Source organism: Dipodomys spectabilis, unplaced genomic scaffold (assembly GCF_019054845.1).
Source record: "Dipodomys spectabilis isolate Male_0828 unplaced genomic scaffold, ASM1905484v1 ptg000197l, whole genome shotgun sequence".
NCBI classification, from domain to species: Eukaryota; Metazoa; Chordata; class Mammalia; order Rodentia; family Heteromyidae; genus Dipodomys; species Dipodomys spectabilis.
In genome coordinates, this window is record NW_024870874.1 from 15,608,243 (window position 1) to 15,626,223 (window position 17,981).

Sequence of the window (17,981 nt, forward strand, 5' to 3'; positions counted from 1 at the left end):
GACTGGAAGTGACCATATGGCTCAAGTGGTAGAGTGCTGGCCTTGAGCAAAGAAGCGAGCTGAGTATCCCAGTACACAGCCAGCCCAGGCAAGAAAGTGTGTGAGACCTACCAAGAAAAGCTCCCAAGCATTCCACCTCACCTGGCAGGTACAGAGGGAGCAGCTAGGGTCAAGCGGATCAGGAAGAGTCTCTCCAGGGGCAGCGGTGACCCCATGGTACAGGCATCCTGGCAGAGTGGGGAACACAATGGGAGGAGCCTATACTGGAACACCACTCCCCCCCCCCCAACACACACACATAGGCATGCCTGCACAGCCATGCCTGGGACCCCCCCCCCCCCCCCCCCCCCCCGCAAAGCTCAGTGGACGCAGGGTCAGGTGGGTGATCCTGGGAAGGTGAGCTAGGAAGCTACTTCCTGGTTGGTAACTCCAGGCCGGTAGGAACCACTGAATAACCATTCAGGTTTCAAGTAGAGACAGGGCATTTTAGAAGGGCAACAAGACAATTTAAGAAAGAGTATGGAAGCCAGAGGATCAGTTATTTGGTGAGTGTGTCTCCGCTGGGTCTGTCTCCTGCCTACTGCAGGTCAGGGTCCCTGGGACCCTCAGCAATGGGAGGGGCAGGGCAGGTGCAGCCGTACCTTGGCAGGTTGGGCAGCAGTGTCCTGGCATGGTGACAGGGTGGCTGCAGCCTGGAGGCTCACAGGGCCGGTGGCGGCAGGTCACAAAGCCTTTGAGGCAGGTACACACACTGCAGGCATCTCGGGGATCCGGGAACTCCTGGCTGCTCAGGTAAGATGCACCCAGGTACTCACAGCCTTGGGGGGGGCGGGGAGCAGAAAGGAGTGAGGGGAAAGCAGTCACTTGCTCTGAGTGCCTTAGCAGAAGGCCGGGCCTTGAAGATCCTGGCACCTGGGCTAAGAGGAAGCCCATGCCAGGGACAAAGAAAACTGGAGAGGTTGGACAAGCTAAGGGCAAACTTTCCCCCTTGGAGTGGCAAGAAATCTTCCTGTCTGTCTAGGGTAGAAAAACCCCATAGAGATGTGCATGTCACAGCAGTCAGATGCTCACCAGGCCACTGCTGGAGGGGGCAAGTTTTCCAGCCCAAGCAAAGCTGGGAGAAGCCAGAGTGTACACAGATGGCTCAGATCTAAAGTATCTCCTCCCAGTCCGCCGCCGGTGGCTCACGCCTGTAATTCTAGCTACTCAGGAGACTGAGATCTGAGGATCGTGGTTCAAAGCCAGCCCGGGCAGGAAAGTCTGTGAAACTTATCTCCAATAAACCACCAGAAAACCGGAAGTGGTGCTGTGGGTCAAGTGGTAGGGCACTAGCCTTGAGCTGAAGAGCTGAGGGACAGCGCTCAGGCCCAGAGTTCAAGCCCTGTGACCAACAAAAATAAATAAAGTATCTCCTTCCAACACTCTTCTAAGCCCTGTGACTGACCAGGGAGATGTAGCAACCTGAGCTCCTCTCTGACCGTTCTTCATCACCCTTTTCAATTAAGAGAGGATGAGTTACATGACGGTGGCTCCTGCTTGTGATCCTATCTATTCAAGAGGCTGAGATCTGAGGATCAAGGTTCCAAGCCAGCCCAGGCAAGAAAGCCCATGAGACTCTTACCTCCAATTAACTATCAAAAGAACCTAAGGTAGTGCTGTGGCTCAAGTGCTAGAGCATGAACCTTGAGCAAAAAAGCTCAAGGACTGCACCCAGGCTCTAAATTCAAGCCCCAGGACACGGTTAAAAAAAAACAAAACAAAAAAAAACAGCTGACTCTTAGATTCAAAGCCTTGACCGGCAGAAGTGCCTAAAAAGAATTCCACATCATATTTCAGCTGTTGTCAATTTAATGGTAATCTTCTATTCCTGGCAAGACAAAGTTTCTATTTATAGTACAATACAAAACTCCACTTAAATAAATTTTAACTAATGAGTTCAATAGAAGAAAAGTTTTAAACGTTTCTTAAATTTCACTTAACTACATTTAAGTGAAATTAAACTAAAGAGTTCATTTGGTAGAGCGTGTAGGAAAATTTGCTAAGATAATATAAAGAATGACTGAAGACTGGACAACTGGATCTGGCCCAATTCCCTACTCTTTTACTAGTCAAAAATTAGGCCCAGATAAGCTATGTAATTTTCCCAAGGCTAGGCAAATAGTCAAATGGCATCAAGGGCAGGAGAAAATCTAGGCTTCACCCATGGGGTGGGGGGTCCCCTCAGCTCTTCAGTTCAAGGCAAGTGCTCTACCACTTGAGCCACAGCACCACTTCTTGGTTTTCTGGTGATTAACTGAAGATAAGAGTCTCGTGGACTTTCCTGCTCTGGCTTGCTTTGATCAGATCTGGCTTTGATCAAATCTCCTGGGTAGCTAGCATTACAGGAGTCAGCCACTGGCTGATTTTTTATTTTTATTTATTTAGTTTTTTTTTTTTTTTTTTTTTTTGCCAGTTGTGGGACTTGAACTCTGGTCCTGGGTGCCGTCCCTGAGCTTCATGTGCTCAAGGCTAGTGTTCTACCAATTAAGCCACAGCTCCATTTCTAGCTTTTTGGTAGTTTATTGGAGATAAGAGTCTCACAAACTTTCCTTCCTGGGCTGGCTTTGAACAGTGATTCTCAGACTTCAGCTTCCTTTGTAGCTAGGATTGAGACACTGGTGCCTCAAGATCCACTTCAGGGCAGGGAAGAGGCTCTGACTGATTTCTTGCCCACCCTCTACCCTCCACCCCTGCAGGCCCCGCTCCATCTACTCACCATCACAGGCAGGGCAGCATTCGCCGCTGGTGGGGAAGGGACACTGTGCAGGGCCGCAAGGCCTTGGCTCACAGCGCACACTGCCCTCCCAGCAGAGGCACACGTGGCACGGGCTGCTGGGCGATGAGAACTGCTCCCCGCTGCCAAACTCCTTCCCCTGGTACAAACAGCCTAGAGAGAAGGGCAGGACGGGGCTGTGGTGGTGGCTCCCAAGCCCAGACACTGGGGCACTTTTTGCTTTCTTTTTGTGTGTGTCAGTACTAGGGCTTGAACTTACAGCCTCACACTCTTGCTTAGCTTTTTCTGTTCAAGATGGGTGCTATACCACTTAAGCCATACCTCTACTCCAGTGGGTTTATTTTTATAGTGGGATTTGAGCTCAGCACCTGGGCACTGTCCCTGAGCCCTTCTGCACAAGGGTAGCACTGTACCCCTTGAGCCACAGCACCACTTCTGGGTTCCTGGTGGTTAATTGGAGTTAAGAGTCTCATGGACTTTCCTGCCTGGGCTGGCTTTGAATCACAATCCTCAGATCCCAGCTTCCTGAGTAGCTAGGATTACAGGCATGAGCCACTAGTGCCCAGCTACTGCATTTTTTTTAAAACCACTTAATTGGAGAGTTAATTGGAGATAGGAGTCTCTCATTTTTGTCTGCTGGGGCTGGCTTCTCCATCTCCTGAGTAGGTAGGATTATAGGATGAGCCACCAACGCTGGGTTGGTCATAAGACCCCAGAGGAGTAGGGCTGGGGGGGAAGGGGGAAGGGAGTTGGATTCGCGTCAGAGGCAGGGTGGGAGCGGATGGCGCAGACGGAGAGTGTTGGGAGCCACGGCCAAGGTGATACCATTGCAGGAGGGGCAGCAGGGCCCCTGGCGAGGGTGGGTGCAGGGCGCGGGCGGGCAGGGCAGGCGCTGGCAGGACACGGAGCCGTCCAGGCAGAGGCAGCGGCTGCAGGGGTCGCCAGGTGGAGTGAAGTGCTCCTGGTGGCGGGCTGGGACATTGTCCCCAGGCCGTGCACAGCTAGCACGGGCGTCTGCACCGAGAAAGAGAGCGGATGGTATCATCATCGCCCCAGCGCGGGCGGAGAAGCTCCGGCCGGCAGGGGCGGCTCCTACCCGGGCACCGCGGGCAGCATTCTCCCGGCCGCAGCTCAGGCTCGGCGCAGGACAGGGGTGCGCAGCGGCGCGCCAGGCACTGCACGTTCCCGCTCTGCAGATGGACAGATGGACGGTGCAGGCTGGGTTAGAGCGAGGAGACTCCCCACCCCTTGCCAGTCCATCTCGTTGGACTTTTCCTGACCCTAAGTCCCATCTCCACTTCCCTGGGCCCCTGTCACCCCGTGGTCCACTCACCAGACAGCGACACAGCCGGCAGGAGTCGGTGGGGTGCGGGAAGTCCGCCCCGTCCGGGTATTCTTTCCCTCCGAAGGCGCAGCCTAGGGGAAGGGGCAGCTGTAGGGCGGAGGGGGGCTAAAGGACCTTGCAGCCGCCCCCTCCAGCCCAGGCGCCTCACCGCTGCAGTCGCTCCGGCAGCAGGCTCCAGGCAAAGGGTGGGCACAGGACGCGCTGGGGCAGGCACGAGGCTGGCAGCTGGCACGGCCCTCCAGACACCGGCACTCCTGGCAAGGGTCTCCGGGGTGGGAGAAGCGCTGGCCGTCTACAAACACCTGTGTCTCCAAGACGCAATCTGAGCATCAGAGAGCGGGGGCAAAGGCTGAGCACACGAGGTGTCACCCCCCCCCCATCCCGACCCTCGACCCTGTCCCTCTGCCCCTGGAGAATGGAACCATGCGGCAAGTGCCAGATTGGAAGCCCTCGGTGCCCGGGGAGAGGCAAGGGACTGTGTGCGCATGCGCGCAGGTGTGCGCGGCTCAGTATTCACCCACGTGTGTGCCTTTATCTGCGGGCAGATGACTGCCTCCGGGTGAAGAGGTGCATTGCACAGACGTGTTGTCTGTGACACACGCCCTAGCACAGAACTCTCCATGCAGGTAGGCCGGGATCACCGCCCATGGCAGGCCAGCACCCAGTCTCCTAGGTGCCAGAGGCAAGGGCTGTGTGAACCTGTGCTCTACCTGCGGCTATTCATGGGGTCTGGGAGAGGAAATACAAGACAACAGGATGGAAGGCTGGTATCCTAACACCACACCCACCCACCCACACCCTGTGAGTTCCAGAGAGTTCTTAGCTATGTGGTGGGAGAGCCAAAACAACCGAGAAAGACAATTGCTTGGGAAGATATCCGGCACAGTAAACACCTACCTGGGCACCTAGGGCAGCACTGACCGGGTCCACTCTGGGGCTGGGCACAGGTGGTGGGAGGGCAGACAACTGAGGAACACCTCACAGAGCCATCCTGGGGGCAGAGGAAAGGGCCATGGGGGAGGTGAGCCTCTGGGGGGTGAAGGGGGGGCAGCAGCAAGCCCTAGGGAGGTACCTTGCAGTGGCAGGTCTGGCAGGGGCTGTCCGGGTCTGTGAAGTTCTGCCCATTGGCATACACTTGACCATGGTAGCTGCAGTTCTCGCAGCTGGGACAGCAGGCCCCTGGGTGGGGCGAGCCGGTCAGGGTAGGCTGGGCATAGTGGGGAAGAAAGCCAAGATCCTTGGGCACTCACCAGAGAGGTGGGTGGGGTGCTGGCAGGGGGCGGGGGGGCAGAGCACAACCCCACACACTGGCACCCCATCTCGGCAGGAGCAGGTGGTACAAGGCTGACCATCAGGTTCCCACTGGACCCCCTCAGCAAACTCCTCTTCATTTAGCACACAGACTACAACAAGGGATACTGTCACCATGGCAACCCAAACTCCCTCCCTGTCCATTCCTATCCTTCTAGCCCACCAAGACTCTGACTTGCATCCCCACCACAGCCTCTGAAGGAATTATGGAATAATTAATAAAGCCTCCTTACTGAAGAGTGACTGCTTTCTCCAATCCCATGGAAGCAGTATCTTTGGCATTTTCCCCTCCCATACACACATACACTCCACATGCATGTACCTGAGCAGAGCCGGGGGCCAGAGGCAGACAGGGCACAGGGGGCCACTGGGCACTCCTGCTCCTCACAGGACACCTCACCAGCCTGAGAGGGAAACCAGATGAGAGATCTTTAAAGAATCAGACAAGGGCTGGGAAGGTGGCTCAGTGGTAGAGCACTTGCCTTGCATGCCTGAGGCTCTGGGTTCAATTCCTCAGCACCACATAAGAAAAAAGAAAAAAGCCGGAAGTGGCGCTGTGGCTCAAGTGGTAGAGCGCTAGCCTTGAGCTGAAGAGCTGAGGGACAGCGCCCTGGCCCAGAGTTCAGGCCCCACAACCGTGACCCAAAAAAAAAAAAAAAAGAATCAGACAAAACTGACTGGAATCTAGGCTCACACTTGTAATCCTAGCAACTCAGGAGGCTGAGATTTGAGGATCACCATTTGAAGCCAGCACAGACAGTCTGTGAGACTCTTTTATTTCCAATTTATCTGCAAATAGCAGGAAATGGAGCTGTGGCTCAAAAAAAAAGCTAAGGAATAGAGCCCAAGCCCTGAATTCAAGCCCTAGTGTTAGTGCGTGCGCAGGCACGCACGCACGCGCACACACGCACGCACACAATTGGATGGGAGAAGGTGAAGCTACCACCTGGCAGGAGCAGCGGACACAGCGTCTCCCCTCGTGGAGCATGAAGGTCTCCTGGCTCCTATACTGGTGTCCCTGGTACTCACAGCCTGGATAAGAGGACAGGGAACAGGGAAGGAAGCCTCATGCCACACCAAGGTACCCAAGAATGCCCAGTCATGGACATTCTCCCATACCTGCCTACACAGGTGTGGTCCCGCCATGTCCCCCGGGGAAGGTGAGATGAGAACTCGCCTGTGCAATAAGAGCATGGCAAAGCCTGTCTCCAGCCAGCGCCTGCACTTCTCCTGTCTACCCCAGCCAGCTCTACTCACCATCGCAGACTGGGCAACACTGTCCAGGAATCCTGCCTGGGTGTCTGCAGGGCACAGGTGGGCAGGGCAGAGACTCACACTGGACACTCCCATTCTGCCAACAGGGCCCAGTCAGCAGGTGGCAGGCAGGCCCAGAAGCCAGGCCCTTCCTGCCAGGCAGCCACACTCACAGTACAACGGCAATGAGAACAAGGGTCCCCAGAGCCCACAGGCTCCCCGCTGCGGTGCTCCCTTCCATTTAGGAAACAGCCTGTTGGGAAGAAATGCTCAGGCCCTCCTCAGGAGCCCCTCCCTGCTCCATCCCTGGACAAACATCACCATTCCCTGTACTGGAGACCCTTCTGAATCCACTGACTCACCGTCACACACCGGGCAGCAGGTGCCTGGGAGGGGCCGGGCCGGATAGGGGCACAGGCTGGCACATTCTTTCTGGCGGCACTGGATGTGCCCCTCCTGGTAGGTAGACAGAGGCAGGGCCATCAGAACTCAGCCAAATGGCAGAAATGGCATTGGAGTCCCAGCCATTCACTCATTGGATGTAATAGGTTGAAACGCATTCTTCCTGCATTTGTTGAAGTCCTCCAAATGTAACCTCATTTGTTAATAGGATTGTTGCAGATGTAACTAGTTAAGATAAGTCACACGGGAGTAGTTGGTGTCCTTATAAAGGGGATTTATGCCTTGTGCAGGTGGCTCATGCCTGGAATCCTAACTACTCAGGAGATAAGATCTGAGGATCACAGTTCAAAGACAGTGTGGGAAGGAAAGTCTGTGAGACACTTATCTCCAATTAGCTACTTAAAAACCAGAAGTGGAGTTGTGGCTCAAGAGGTAGAGCACCAGCCTTGAGCAAAATAGCTAATCAACAGCATCGACGCCCTGGGTTCAAGCAATAGTCCTGGCAGGGAAGGAAAGAAAGGGAAGGGAAGGGAGGGATCAAGGAAGGAAGGTAGGAAGTGAGAGAAAGAAAAGGAGGAAGGGAGAGGAAGGAAGACAAAAGCAGAGATTTGGTGCTGTGAAAGCCAAGGAATGCCAGCAACCATGAGAATCCTAAGAGAGAGGCATAAAAAAAGCCTTCTTCACAGCACTCAGAAGGAAGCAACCCCACCAACACTTTGCTCTTGACCTTCTGGCTTCTAGAAGTGTGGACAAATACATTTCTGTTTTATTTTGCTATTGTCGTTGTTTGTGCCAGTCCTGAGGCTTGAACTCAGGGTCTCACATTCTCTCTTAGCTCTTTCACTCAAGGCTAATATTCCACCACTTAAGCCACAACTCCACTTCTGGCTTTTTGCTGGTTAGTTGAAGGTGAGGGATTTGCCAACCCTGGTTGTCATCTTTCCTTTTCTTTTCCTTTTCTTTCTTTTAGATCTGAGACTGGTACCCAAACTCAGTACCTGAATTTTCATTCACTGGCTAGTGCTCCAACCAAGCCACGCCTCCAACCCCCACCCTGATTATCCCTGCACCGGAATCCTCAGATCTCAGCCTCCTGAGTAGAGAAGATTACAGGCATGTGCCACTGGAACCTGGCAGAATTTCTTTTCTTTTTCTTTTCTTTTCTTTCTTTCTTTCTTTTTTTTTTTTGTCGGTTGTGGGGCTTGAACTCTGGGCCTGGGTGCTGTCCCTCAGCTCTTCAGCTCAAGGCAAGCGCTCTACCACTTGAGCTACAGCGCCACTTCCGGTTTTCTGGTGGTTTATTGGAGATAGGAGTCTCACGGTCTTTCCTGCTGGGGCTGGCTTTGAACCGCGATCCTCAGATCTCAGCTTCCTGAGTAGCTAGGATTACAGGCGTGAGCCACCAGCGCCTGACTTCTTTTCTTTTTCTTTTTGTCCATTGTGGGGCTTGAACTCTGGGCCTGGGCACTGTCCCTCAGCTCTTCAGCTCAAGGCTAGCGCTCTACCACTTGAGCCACAGTGCCACTTCCGGCTTTTTTCGTTTTGCTTATGTGGTGCTGAGGAATCGAACCCAGGGCCTCATGCTTGCAAGGCAAGCATTCTTCCACAGAACCACCTTCCCAGCCCTGTCTCCACTGCCCTCTCCCCCACCACCCCCCACCCCTGAAGAATTTCTGTTGTTTTAAGCCACTCAGTTGGTGGTTCTTGTGTAGCATGGTACTTAAGTTCTCCCTGTTTTTACCTATATGAAAAACAAAGGTCATAATAATAATGTTCTCACAGCCTGAGGGGAAGATATAAGAGGCATCAGTGTGGCACCCACTTCTAGAAGCTGGGATTTAGCAAGGGGCTGTTGCTAACCACCCCAGCAGATCCCGCCCCTTTGTATTCACACTACACCAACCCTCCACTCACTACCTTACTAGGGTGTGGGCAGCCAGTGGTTCTTCGCATAGATTGCCCAGGCAAAGTTAGTGAAATCCTATTTCAAAAACAGAATATAAACAAAAGGGCAAGGGATGTGGCTCAAGTAATGTAACACTTGCTTTCCTATCCCAAGGTAATGAAAGTCACCTAAGCCATGTTAAACTCAAAGTCAAGGGTTTGTTGTTATTTTGTGGTTGGTTTGTTTTGTGCAGTCCTGGAGCTTGAACCCAAGGACTGGGTGCTATCCCTGAACTACTTCCTTTTGCTTAAGTTTAGGGATCTACCATTGGATCCACAACCCTGCTTCGTGTGTGTGTGTGTGTGTGTGTGTGTGTGTGTGTGTGTGTGTGTGTGTGTTTAATTGGAGATAAGAGTTTCATGAACTTTCCTGGCTAGGCTGGCTTTGAACTGAGATTCTCAGATCTCAGCCTCCTGAGTAGCTAGCATTACAGGCATGAGCCACTTGTGCCTGGCTGAAATTGAATTTTAATAATATATTCTGTTTGCCTGGGTAACCAAGACAGCATCTTTCTTCCTTCCTTCCTTCCTTCCTTCCTTCCTTCCTTCCTTCCTTCCTTCCTTTCCTCCCTCCCTCCCTTCTTTCTCTCTCTCCCTCCTTTTCTTTCTCCTTTTCTTTCTTTCCTTCCTTCCTTTTTTCTTCCTTCCTTCCTTCTTTCTTTCTTCTTTCCTTTTCCAAGACCAGGACTCAAACTCACTGTGCTTGATGCTCATTGGCTGGTGCTCTACCACCTGAGCCATGCCTCTGACCCCCCAACACAGCATATTAGTGAGATATTTTACCTTCTTTTTCACCTTAATAAGTCATGGAAGTCAGTGGGTATAGCTCACTTATACCTCAGTTCTGACCAGAAACATGTCAACAGCTCTGTGGCCACATGTAATAGTGGCTTTCAATCAAATTTAATGCCCAGGTCCCTCACCCTCCCCCCCCCCCACCCCTGTGTCCATTCCTTTGGCCTGTGAGCTCCTTTTCAGATCACAAACCATGAAGAACACCAAATGCACTGAGCAGGGCCCAGGCCCTGTGCTCACAGCACCTAGAATGTGGTCTGTACCATCTCTGACCCCAGAGATGTGTCCCATGGAAAGAAGTTAAAAACGCAGCTAACCTGAGGGCAGGGCAGGGTAAGAGACAGCCCAGGGGCGGCCTCAGGACTCACCAGGCACCGGCAGATCTGGCAGGGGTCCCCAGATGAAGTCCACTCTTGGCCATGGTCCCTGTGAGAATTACCCTCTATGCAGCCTTGGGCTGGGGACAGAGAGCAGGCCTGGTCAGGGCCACCTGGACCATTCCTCTTCCAAAAGGACAGCAAATCTTCCACGTTATCTATTATGCCCCTCACCCTTAAGTCCTGACCATTCACGCCTATTGTACGATCCCCCCATTTTTAGACCGTGCTGACTAGAATGTGATACTCTTTATCCGGAGTGTCCTCTGATTTCATCAGCCCTTCCTAGTACCTCTTTATCCTGCTGGTTACCTCAACATTGATTGTCCCTCTGTGTCCAGCAGTGGGACCTAGGTCTCCTTCCTGAGTTCCCACTGCACCCGGCCCTGCTTCTACTCCTGTCTTGGCAACAATATTATACAGTGTTGATCATTATATGCACCTTAAAAATGGGGAAACTAAGGTACAAAGTGACTTAAACCAGCCTGGCGCTGGTGGCTTACACCTGTAATCTTGGCTACTCAAGAGGCTGAAATCTGAGGATCATGGTTCAAAGCCAGCCCAGGCAGGAAAGTCTATGAGACTCTTATCTCCAATAAGCCACTAGAAAACCAGTGGTGCTGTGGCTCAAGTGGTAGAGCACTCGCCTTGAGCTGAAGAGCTGAAGGATGGTGCCCAGGCTTAGAGTTCAAGCCCCATGACCAAAAAAAAAAAAACAAAACAAAAAAAAAAAAAAGTTACTCAACCACTAAGTTACAATGACAGATTTTTTTGCCAGTCCTGGGCACTGTCCCTGAGCTTGTTTTGCTCAAGGCTAGCACTCTACCACTTGAGCCGTAGTGTCACTTCCAGCTTTTTCTGTTTATGTGGTACTGAGGAATCAAACCCAGGGCTTCATGCATGCTAGGGAAGCACTCTACCACTAAGCCACATTCTCAGACAATAACAGATTCTTTTAGTACTTCTACTGGGTCTTGAACTCAGGGGCAGAACACTCTCCCTTAGCTTTTTTGCTTTTTTGCTCAAAGCTGGTGCTCATACCACTAGAGCTATACATCTGCTTCTGGTTTTGGGGTGGTTAATTGGATATTAGGGTACCATAGACTTTTCTGCCCAGCTGTCTTTGAACTGAAATCCTCAAATGTCAGCCTCCTGAGTAGCTATGACTACAGGCATGAATCACTGTGCAGTGATGCACAATTTGACATCAAGCTTGTACTTCCAAAGGAGGGTAGGGCTGGCATTGCTCCTCCACTTGGCCAAACAAAGTCAGGGGCTGGCAAGATGGAGTTTAGAGTTGGAGAAATGGCATGATAGTCCAGCACTGCCAGAGACTCCATGGAAAAGGCCGGAGGCTCTTACCTTGGCAGGCTGGGCAGCAGTGCCCAGGCCTCAGGATTGGCTCAGGACAGGAGTTTGGTGGGCACTTGATGGGCACACAGCGAACCAGGCTTCTCTGCAATGGACCAGTGGCTATAAAGAGAGCTTCCAGATTGGTTTCCCAGGAGGCACAGGGTGGGCAGGTGGAGTAAAGGGAGTCCTTTACTGGCACAGAAGGCATGTGAGAGACTGCAAGAGTGGCCAGCCCCGTCTAGGGTAGGGCAAGAGGTGTCTAAGGAGATGCAGGCCTGGGCAGAAATAGGAGAGACTCACCAGGCAAGAGCATTGGAGGCAAGGGTTGGAGCTGGACAGGAAGCTGGCCCCCTCCTCATAAAGCTTCCCCTCATACTCACAGCCTGGGAAGGGTCACCAAGAAGACAGATGGGTCACCAGAGAACAGTAGGGATGGGTATCCCCCAGGGAAACACATGACCCCCAAGTAGATACTGGACCTACCGGGGTTGAGGGGAGAAAGGGACAGGCAGGATGGGAAGTCACCTGGCCGGCAGATGGGGCAGCATTCTCCAGGTGGGGTATAGCTCTCCAGGCAGTTGAGCTGGGAGCATGAGGGCCCCTGGCACCGCACGGTTCCTGCCTGCAGGACAGACGCCCGGCCTTCCCTTGTTCCTCACCACTCCCAAGCTGGGACACCCTGGGGGTCTCACAGGTCTAACAGGCTCCAGGCTGTGATGTTTGGGCAGAGGCAGCAGCCCTTTCTGGCCCCTAGGCTGGGCTGGGCATGGCCCCACTACTCCAAGCAGCAGGGGCATGGGTGGTAATTGGGGTCAGCTCAGTTCTCTTACCTGGCAGGTGCAGATGACACAGGGCTCCGGATTCCACGTTTCCCCAGGCCTGCGACCCCCGGGACAGCCTGGAAAATCAGGCCAGAGTCCCAAATAAGAGACCAAGATCACTGGGTGCCATATACAAAGGGCACCAATTCAGGATGGAACAGAGATGTTTACATTTACTATACTTCTCCAGCAGATGGCAGTCAACTGTCTAAGCACACCACCATCAGTAGTTTCATTTATTTTACTAAATGGGGCAAAGGATCTTGACAGGGGTGTCTTGTTTTTGTCTTCTTCTCATCAAGATATCACATAGGCTGGTAGTGGCCCTGAGATACCATGTGTCCTTTTCTAGAAGTTGGGAGTGGGGGCAGGCTGGTGCTAGACAAGCACTCTGCCTACATTGCTAGAGACGCAGTCAGCCACATTCCCAGCCTCAGCACCCTTCTTCTCTTTAAAAAAATTCAACAGTTCCCAACACATCAGCTGTGGTCTCTGGCCAAGACTCTGGGCTACGTTTCCAGACCACACTGGCCTAAGCCTCGTTCTTCTGAACACTGCCAGCAGACTTTTCTTGGGAGGGCTTCCAGATAAAACTCAAGACACTCAGTTACACTTGAATTTCAGATAACCAACGCATACAATTATACTGTAAGAATAATTCTGGCCAGGCGTTGGTAATTTACACCTATAATCCTAGCTACTCAAGAGATTGAGATCTGAGGATCATAGTTCAAAGCCAGCTTGGGCAGGAAAGTGCATGGAAAAAGTCAGAAATAGTGCTGTGGCTCAAGTGGTCAAGCACTAACCTTAAGCAAAAGAAGGTCAGGGATAATACTCAGGTCCTGAGTTCAAGCCCCAGGACTGGCATTTAAAAAAAAAAGTATCAGTGGCTCACACTTGCAAAATTAGCTACTTAGAAGGCTGAGTTCTGGGGGGATCACAGTTGGAGGCCAACCCAAGCAGAAAAGCTTCACAAGACTTTCTTCTATTAACCAGCAAAAAAGTGGGCTGCAGTAAGGTTGGTCTCTCCTTGTGCAGCCCCTGCCTGATGAATCTTCAAAACATCGTTTTGAACGTGCTACAAACTGGCTCTTTAGCCTTTGGTGGTTCCTTTACCCACAGAAAGAAGTCCAAACTGCAAGGCTGAGCAGCACAACATACCTCTTCCCACCCTGCTCCTGCTCAAAGAGGGCTCTCCGCATTCCTCCTCCTTCTGTGCAATCTAACTTTTCTTTGGAGATCAGTTCAGACACCCAGGCTCTGTGAAGGCCACCCTGACTCACTAGTCTGGATGGACTCTCTGTCTGCCCTCCCACCCGTTCCTCTGGCAAAGCCTTCTCTTAATCTGTTCACTGGACCTTAAAGTTTGTGTGAGATAAGCTATAAATGTATCTTCCCAACTAGATCAAGCGCTCCCTGAGGGAGGACAATCGGGTGAGTCAGCCAGGGTGTAGGTGGCTCGCAGCTGTAATCCTAGCCACTCAGGAGGCTGAGATCTGAAGACTGCATTCAAAGCCAGCCCAGGCAAGAAAGTCAGTGAGACTCTTATCTCCAATTAAGCACCCCCAAAAAGCCAGAAGTGGAGCTATGGTTCAAGTGGTAGAGAGCTAGCCTTGAGCAAAAAGAAAGCTCAGGGACAGAGCCCACGCCCTGAGTTCAAGCCCTAAGACTGGCATCCTTATCCCAGGAAAAGGATGAGTGTTTGTTGATTTGGTATTCAAACTGGGCTCCCCAGAACTCTCGGTGGGGGCATGTGTCCACACTTAGGTGATAGATCATGGCTCTGGGGTGAGGGGCAGGTCCCACAGATATAGGGGCTGGCAGCAGGCTGACCTGGTTCACAGTGTGGGCAGCATGTTCCTGGCTCCAGGCAGGGTCCTCTCGGACAAGGCTTCGAGGTACAGGTGATAGTCCCTTCCTGCAGGAAGCAGACTAGAATGCTGAAACTTTGCCCTAGGCTGGGACTCATTGAGGAGCAAAAGGATGAGTTAGCAAGACATGGCATACCCTCAGTTCAAGGGTATAAGAGACTTCCTACAGCCCCTCCCATCAGCTCCCCTGGCAACCCTCTCTTCAAAGTGCAATTCTCCAGTGGGGAAATCCTAGGAAGAGAACCTGGGGCTTTCTCAGAAGAAGCTTGAGGAGGGAAAGGCCAGAAAGAGGCTGTGGGTTGGTGGGAAAAAAACAGGCACGAGGGTGGGAAGAGTCTGAAGTAGAAGATGAGGTTGTAAACTGGGCACAGGTGGCTCACGCCTATAATCCTAGCTACTCAGGAGGCTGAGATCTGAGGATCTTGGTTCAAAGCCAGACTAGGCAGGAGAGTCCCTGAGACTCTTATCTCCAAGAAACCACTAGAAAATCAGAAGTGATGCTGTGGCTCAAGAGGTACAGTGCTAGCCTTGAGCTGAAGAGCTGAGGGTCAGTGCCCAGGCCCAGAGTTCAAACCCCATGACCAACCAAAAAAAAGAAGATGAGGGTGTGGAAGGTGTGGGGGTGGTGAGAATGGGAGCTGAGCAAAGCAGATGACAACCACATCCTCTGTCCTCCACTCCAGGGCCTCCTTGAGGGGCTGAGCAGAGTGTATGAGCAGAGTTGCAGGCAGAGCCAGTCAGAATCCACTCAAGGCCACCCCGGCAAGGTTGGAGGCAGACAGGCAGAAGCAATCACACATCAGCTGGCATAGAACTTCAATGACAGGTAGCTAGACTAAGGTGGAAAGGTGACAGGGACAAATGTCCCAGAAACTCACCAGGCAGCGGCAGGTGGTACAGGCATCTGGGGAGAAGGTCTCCCCATGGCTGTAGGTCTGACCATTGTGGCTGCAGCCTGGAGAAGACAGTGTTGTCAGTCTCCAGCACCATCTCTAGGCCCCAGGGGGCTCCAGCGTGCAGATGGGGTGGCACTAACCACGGCAATGGGGCAAGTTGCGCTGGGGACTACAGCTGACAGCCCCGTCCTGGCAGACACAGGCTGTGCAGGCGTCTGGCTCCCAGTGAGCCCCCTCAGGCCAGGCGCGTCCTACCCCCCAGCACTGGGGAGCGGCAGGGCGACACTCACAAGACTCCAACCGCCTCACTCTCGCCTGCAGATCCTTGTTCTGGGGGGAAGGGAGGAGGTAAGAGGCACTGGTCCGCCTTCCCCCCACCATTTCTCATGATTTGTGGGGGACAAAAGCTGATGCAGAATGAGAAGGAATTTGATGAGTCCAGAACAGAGGTGTGCCCCTCCTTCAGCATCTCCCATGCGCAGAGGACCCCTGGTCTCTCGGAGAGAATCAGAACCCATCCCCTCTCTAATAGTTAAAGAATTCTTCACCCATCCAAACTCTTGGCCAGACGTTAATGGCTCCCGCCTGTAATCCTAGCTACTCAAGAGGCTAAGCTCTAAGGATCTCAGTTCAAAGGAAAGTCCAAGAAACTCTTATCTCCAATTAACCACCAAAAATCCAGAAGTAGAGCTGTGGCTCAAGTGGTAGAGCACTAGTCCTGAGCACAAAAGCTCAGGGACAGCACGCAGGCCCTGAGTTCAAGCTCCAAGATAGACACACATACAAAAACAAAAAACCCTTAAGAATCCCCCAAAGCCTCCCCCCCCCAGGCAAGCCCTATCTCCTCCTCCCACTATGCAAAGTCCACCCTACCCCATTCACGCTGTCTCCATGCTACCTGCTCGGTCAGCTGAGTCACCTCAGCCTCCAGCTGCCCCAGCCGCTCCTCCAGGAGGCGCCACTGATCTTTAGGAGACCCAGCAGGACCAGAGAAACGAGAGGGGACCTGCTGCTGGTACTCCTGGATGCCAGCAGGTCCTGGGAGCTCCTTGGGGACAGCCCCACCTGAAAGGCACAAGAATCCTGTGTGGAATCTAGTACAAACCCCCACAATCCCTTTGCAAACCTGCTCTGACCAGATGAACACGGTTAATGCTCATTCCACCCATCCAATTACCCAAGCCAGAAACCTGGGGCTTAGTACCCATCATCTGTACCCCGTGCCAAACCCCATCAGCCACTGGCTCCCCAGTTGTTCCCACCTTACCCGCTCCTCTCCTCTCTATCTCCCTGCCTCTGTCTGCTCCTTTATCCCAGCATGCCTTTCTTCGTTGTTGGTATTTATTTATTTATTTTGTCAGTCGTGGGGCTTGAACTCTGGGCCTGGGCGCTGTTCCTCAGCTCTTCAGCTCAAGGCTAGCGCTCTACCACTAGAGCCACAGGGCTACTTCCAGTTTTCTAGTGGTTTATTGGAGATAAGAGTCTCATGGATTTTCCTGCCTGAGCTGGCTTTGAACCAAGATCCTCAGATCTCAGCCTCCTGAGTAGCTAGGATTATAGGCATGAGCCACCAGTGCCTGGCCTTTATTTTGTTTTGTTCTTGTTTTCGTTTTTTTTTTTGGCAGTCATGGGGTTCAAACTTAGGGCCTGGGCTCTATCTCTGAGCGCTTTTGCTCAAGGTTAGTTTTCTACCACTTTGAGCCATAGCTTCACTCCTGGTTTTCTGGTGGTTAATTGGAGATCAGAGTCTCACAGACTTTCCTGGCCAGCGCCTGGCTCCCAGCATACCGTTTGAAGTCACACAGCAGAAGATTCCCAGCCTCTCACCAGAGCTGCCAGCTTTCCAGCCTGCCCTGTTCCCCTGCTACCCCATACCCAACATCAGCACCCAAACCTCTTGTGCCTGTTCGCATCTCTGTCCGTTGTACAGGGTGCCCTGTCACTCCCAATGATATTCTGTCCACCTAGCCCAGCTTCCTTCCTCCTCACCTGATGATCCTCTAGATGTGGTCTTAGCATCTAAAAACACTCCACCCAAAAGCTCTGCCCTTCAAGCCTCTCCCTACCCTCTGCAGCCTGGAATCCCGGGCCAGTTCTCGGGTCCTGCTTAAGCAAATAGGAGAAGAGAGCCAGGGAGACCCTTCAGGATAGGAGAAGAGAGCCAGGGAGACCCTTCAGGAAAGTGCTGTGGCGGGGGGGCTCCCCCTCCCCCCAGCCTTGCTTTGTCCATTCCTACAGGAAATCCTTTCCTGACTGCTCCCTCATGTGGGGCCAGACAGGCTGAGCGCAGCCCCCACCGACGGCCTCCTTTAACCCCTGTCCTCAAGACAGATAATTAACTGCAGACTCCTAGACGGAGGGCAGCCCCCTCCCCGCCAGGTCTGCCAGAATCCCCGGCAGGGACGGCAGGGAGCCCCTGCCCCGCACCGCTGTCGCGGCCTCCCCATCTCCCCCTCAGGATCCAGAGGGCAGAGGCTGGCCTGGGGCGCCCAGCTCCGGAGGGGTTCAGGGGTGGGGCGCCCCGCCCCGACTCGACACTCACCGTCCGCAGCCCCGGCCGCCGCCAGCGCCAGGCTCCCCAGCGGCAGGACCAGGGCCAGCAGGGCGGCCCCCGCCCCCGCCATACCGCCGCGGCCTCGGCCTCCCGGGCCTCCCGGGCCTCCCGGGCTGGCGGCCGTCCGGCTCTGCCGCGCTCGGGGAGGCGGGGTGGGGAGCCACAGGCCGCCTCCCACCCCGGCTTTGTTCTGGAAGGCCTCCAGCTTCAGTCATCCCGCCCCGCCTCACTTTGCCTCGCCTGCCTCCCGGATGGATCCTCACCCCGGCCACCTCCCCCAGCCTG

At 53.3% G+C, this 17,981-nt stretch overlaps 1 protein-coding gene across 1 annotated transcript in view; it reads right to left on the minus strand.

Annotated features, from left to right (window-relative positions):
- LOC122121766 (kielin cysteine rich BMP regulator) overlaps positions 1-17,766 on the minus strand; it is a 29,809-nt gene extending 12,043 nt beyond the window's left edge. Inside the window, exons 1-25 of the mRNA XM_042695901.1 lie at positions 17,685-17,766; positions 16,041-16,207; positions 15,283-15,472; positions 15,125-15,201; positions 14,209-14,293; positions 12,385-12,452; positions 12,080-12,176; positions 11,855-11,937; positions 11,564-11,657; positions 10,193-10,281; positions 7,046-7,139; positions 6,857-6,936; positions 6,687-6,780; positions 6,376-6,461; positions 5,752-5,833; positions 5,369-5,521; positions 5,191-5,297; positions 5,016-5,109; positions 4,267-4,440; positions 4,107-4,189; positions 3,870-3,963; positions 3,599-3,787; positions 2,756-2,926; positions 642-818; positions 142-227 (exon numbers count right to left, since the gene is read on the minus strand). Coding sequence (XP_042551835.1) covers positions 142-227; positions 642-818; positions 2,756-2,926; positions 3,599-3,787; positions 3,870-3,963; positions 4,107-4,189; positions 4,267-4,440; positions 5,016-5,109; positions 5,191-5,297; positions 5,369-5,521; positions 5,752-5,833; positions 6,376-6,461; positions 6,687-6,780; positions 6,857-6,936; positions 7,046-7,139; positions 10,193-10,281; positions 11,564-11,657; positions 11,855-11,937; positions 12,080-12,176; positions 12,385-12,452; positions 14,209-14,293; positions 15,125-15,201; positions 15,283-15,472; positions 16,041-16,207; positions 17,685-17,766 — 2,796 coding nt within the window. The remainder of the gene's footprint in view (positions 1-141; positions 228-641; positions 819-2,755; positions 2,927-3,598; positions 3,788-3,869; positions 3,964-4,106; positions 4,190-4,266; positions 4,441-5,015; positions 5,110-5,190; positions 5,298-5,368; positions 5,522-5,751; positions 5,834-6,375; positions 6,462-6,686; positions 6,781-6,856; positions 6,937-7,045; positions 7,140-10,192; positions 10,282-11,563; positions 11,658-11,854; positions 11,938-12,079; positions 12,177-12,384; positions 12,453-14,208; positions 14,294-15,124; positions 15,202-15,282; positions 15,473-16,040; positions 16,208-17,684) is intronic.
- Positions 17,767-17,981: the final 215 nt, after the last annotated feature.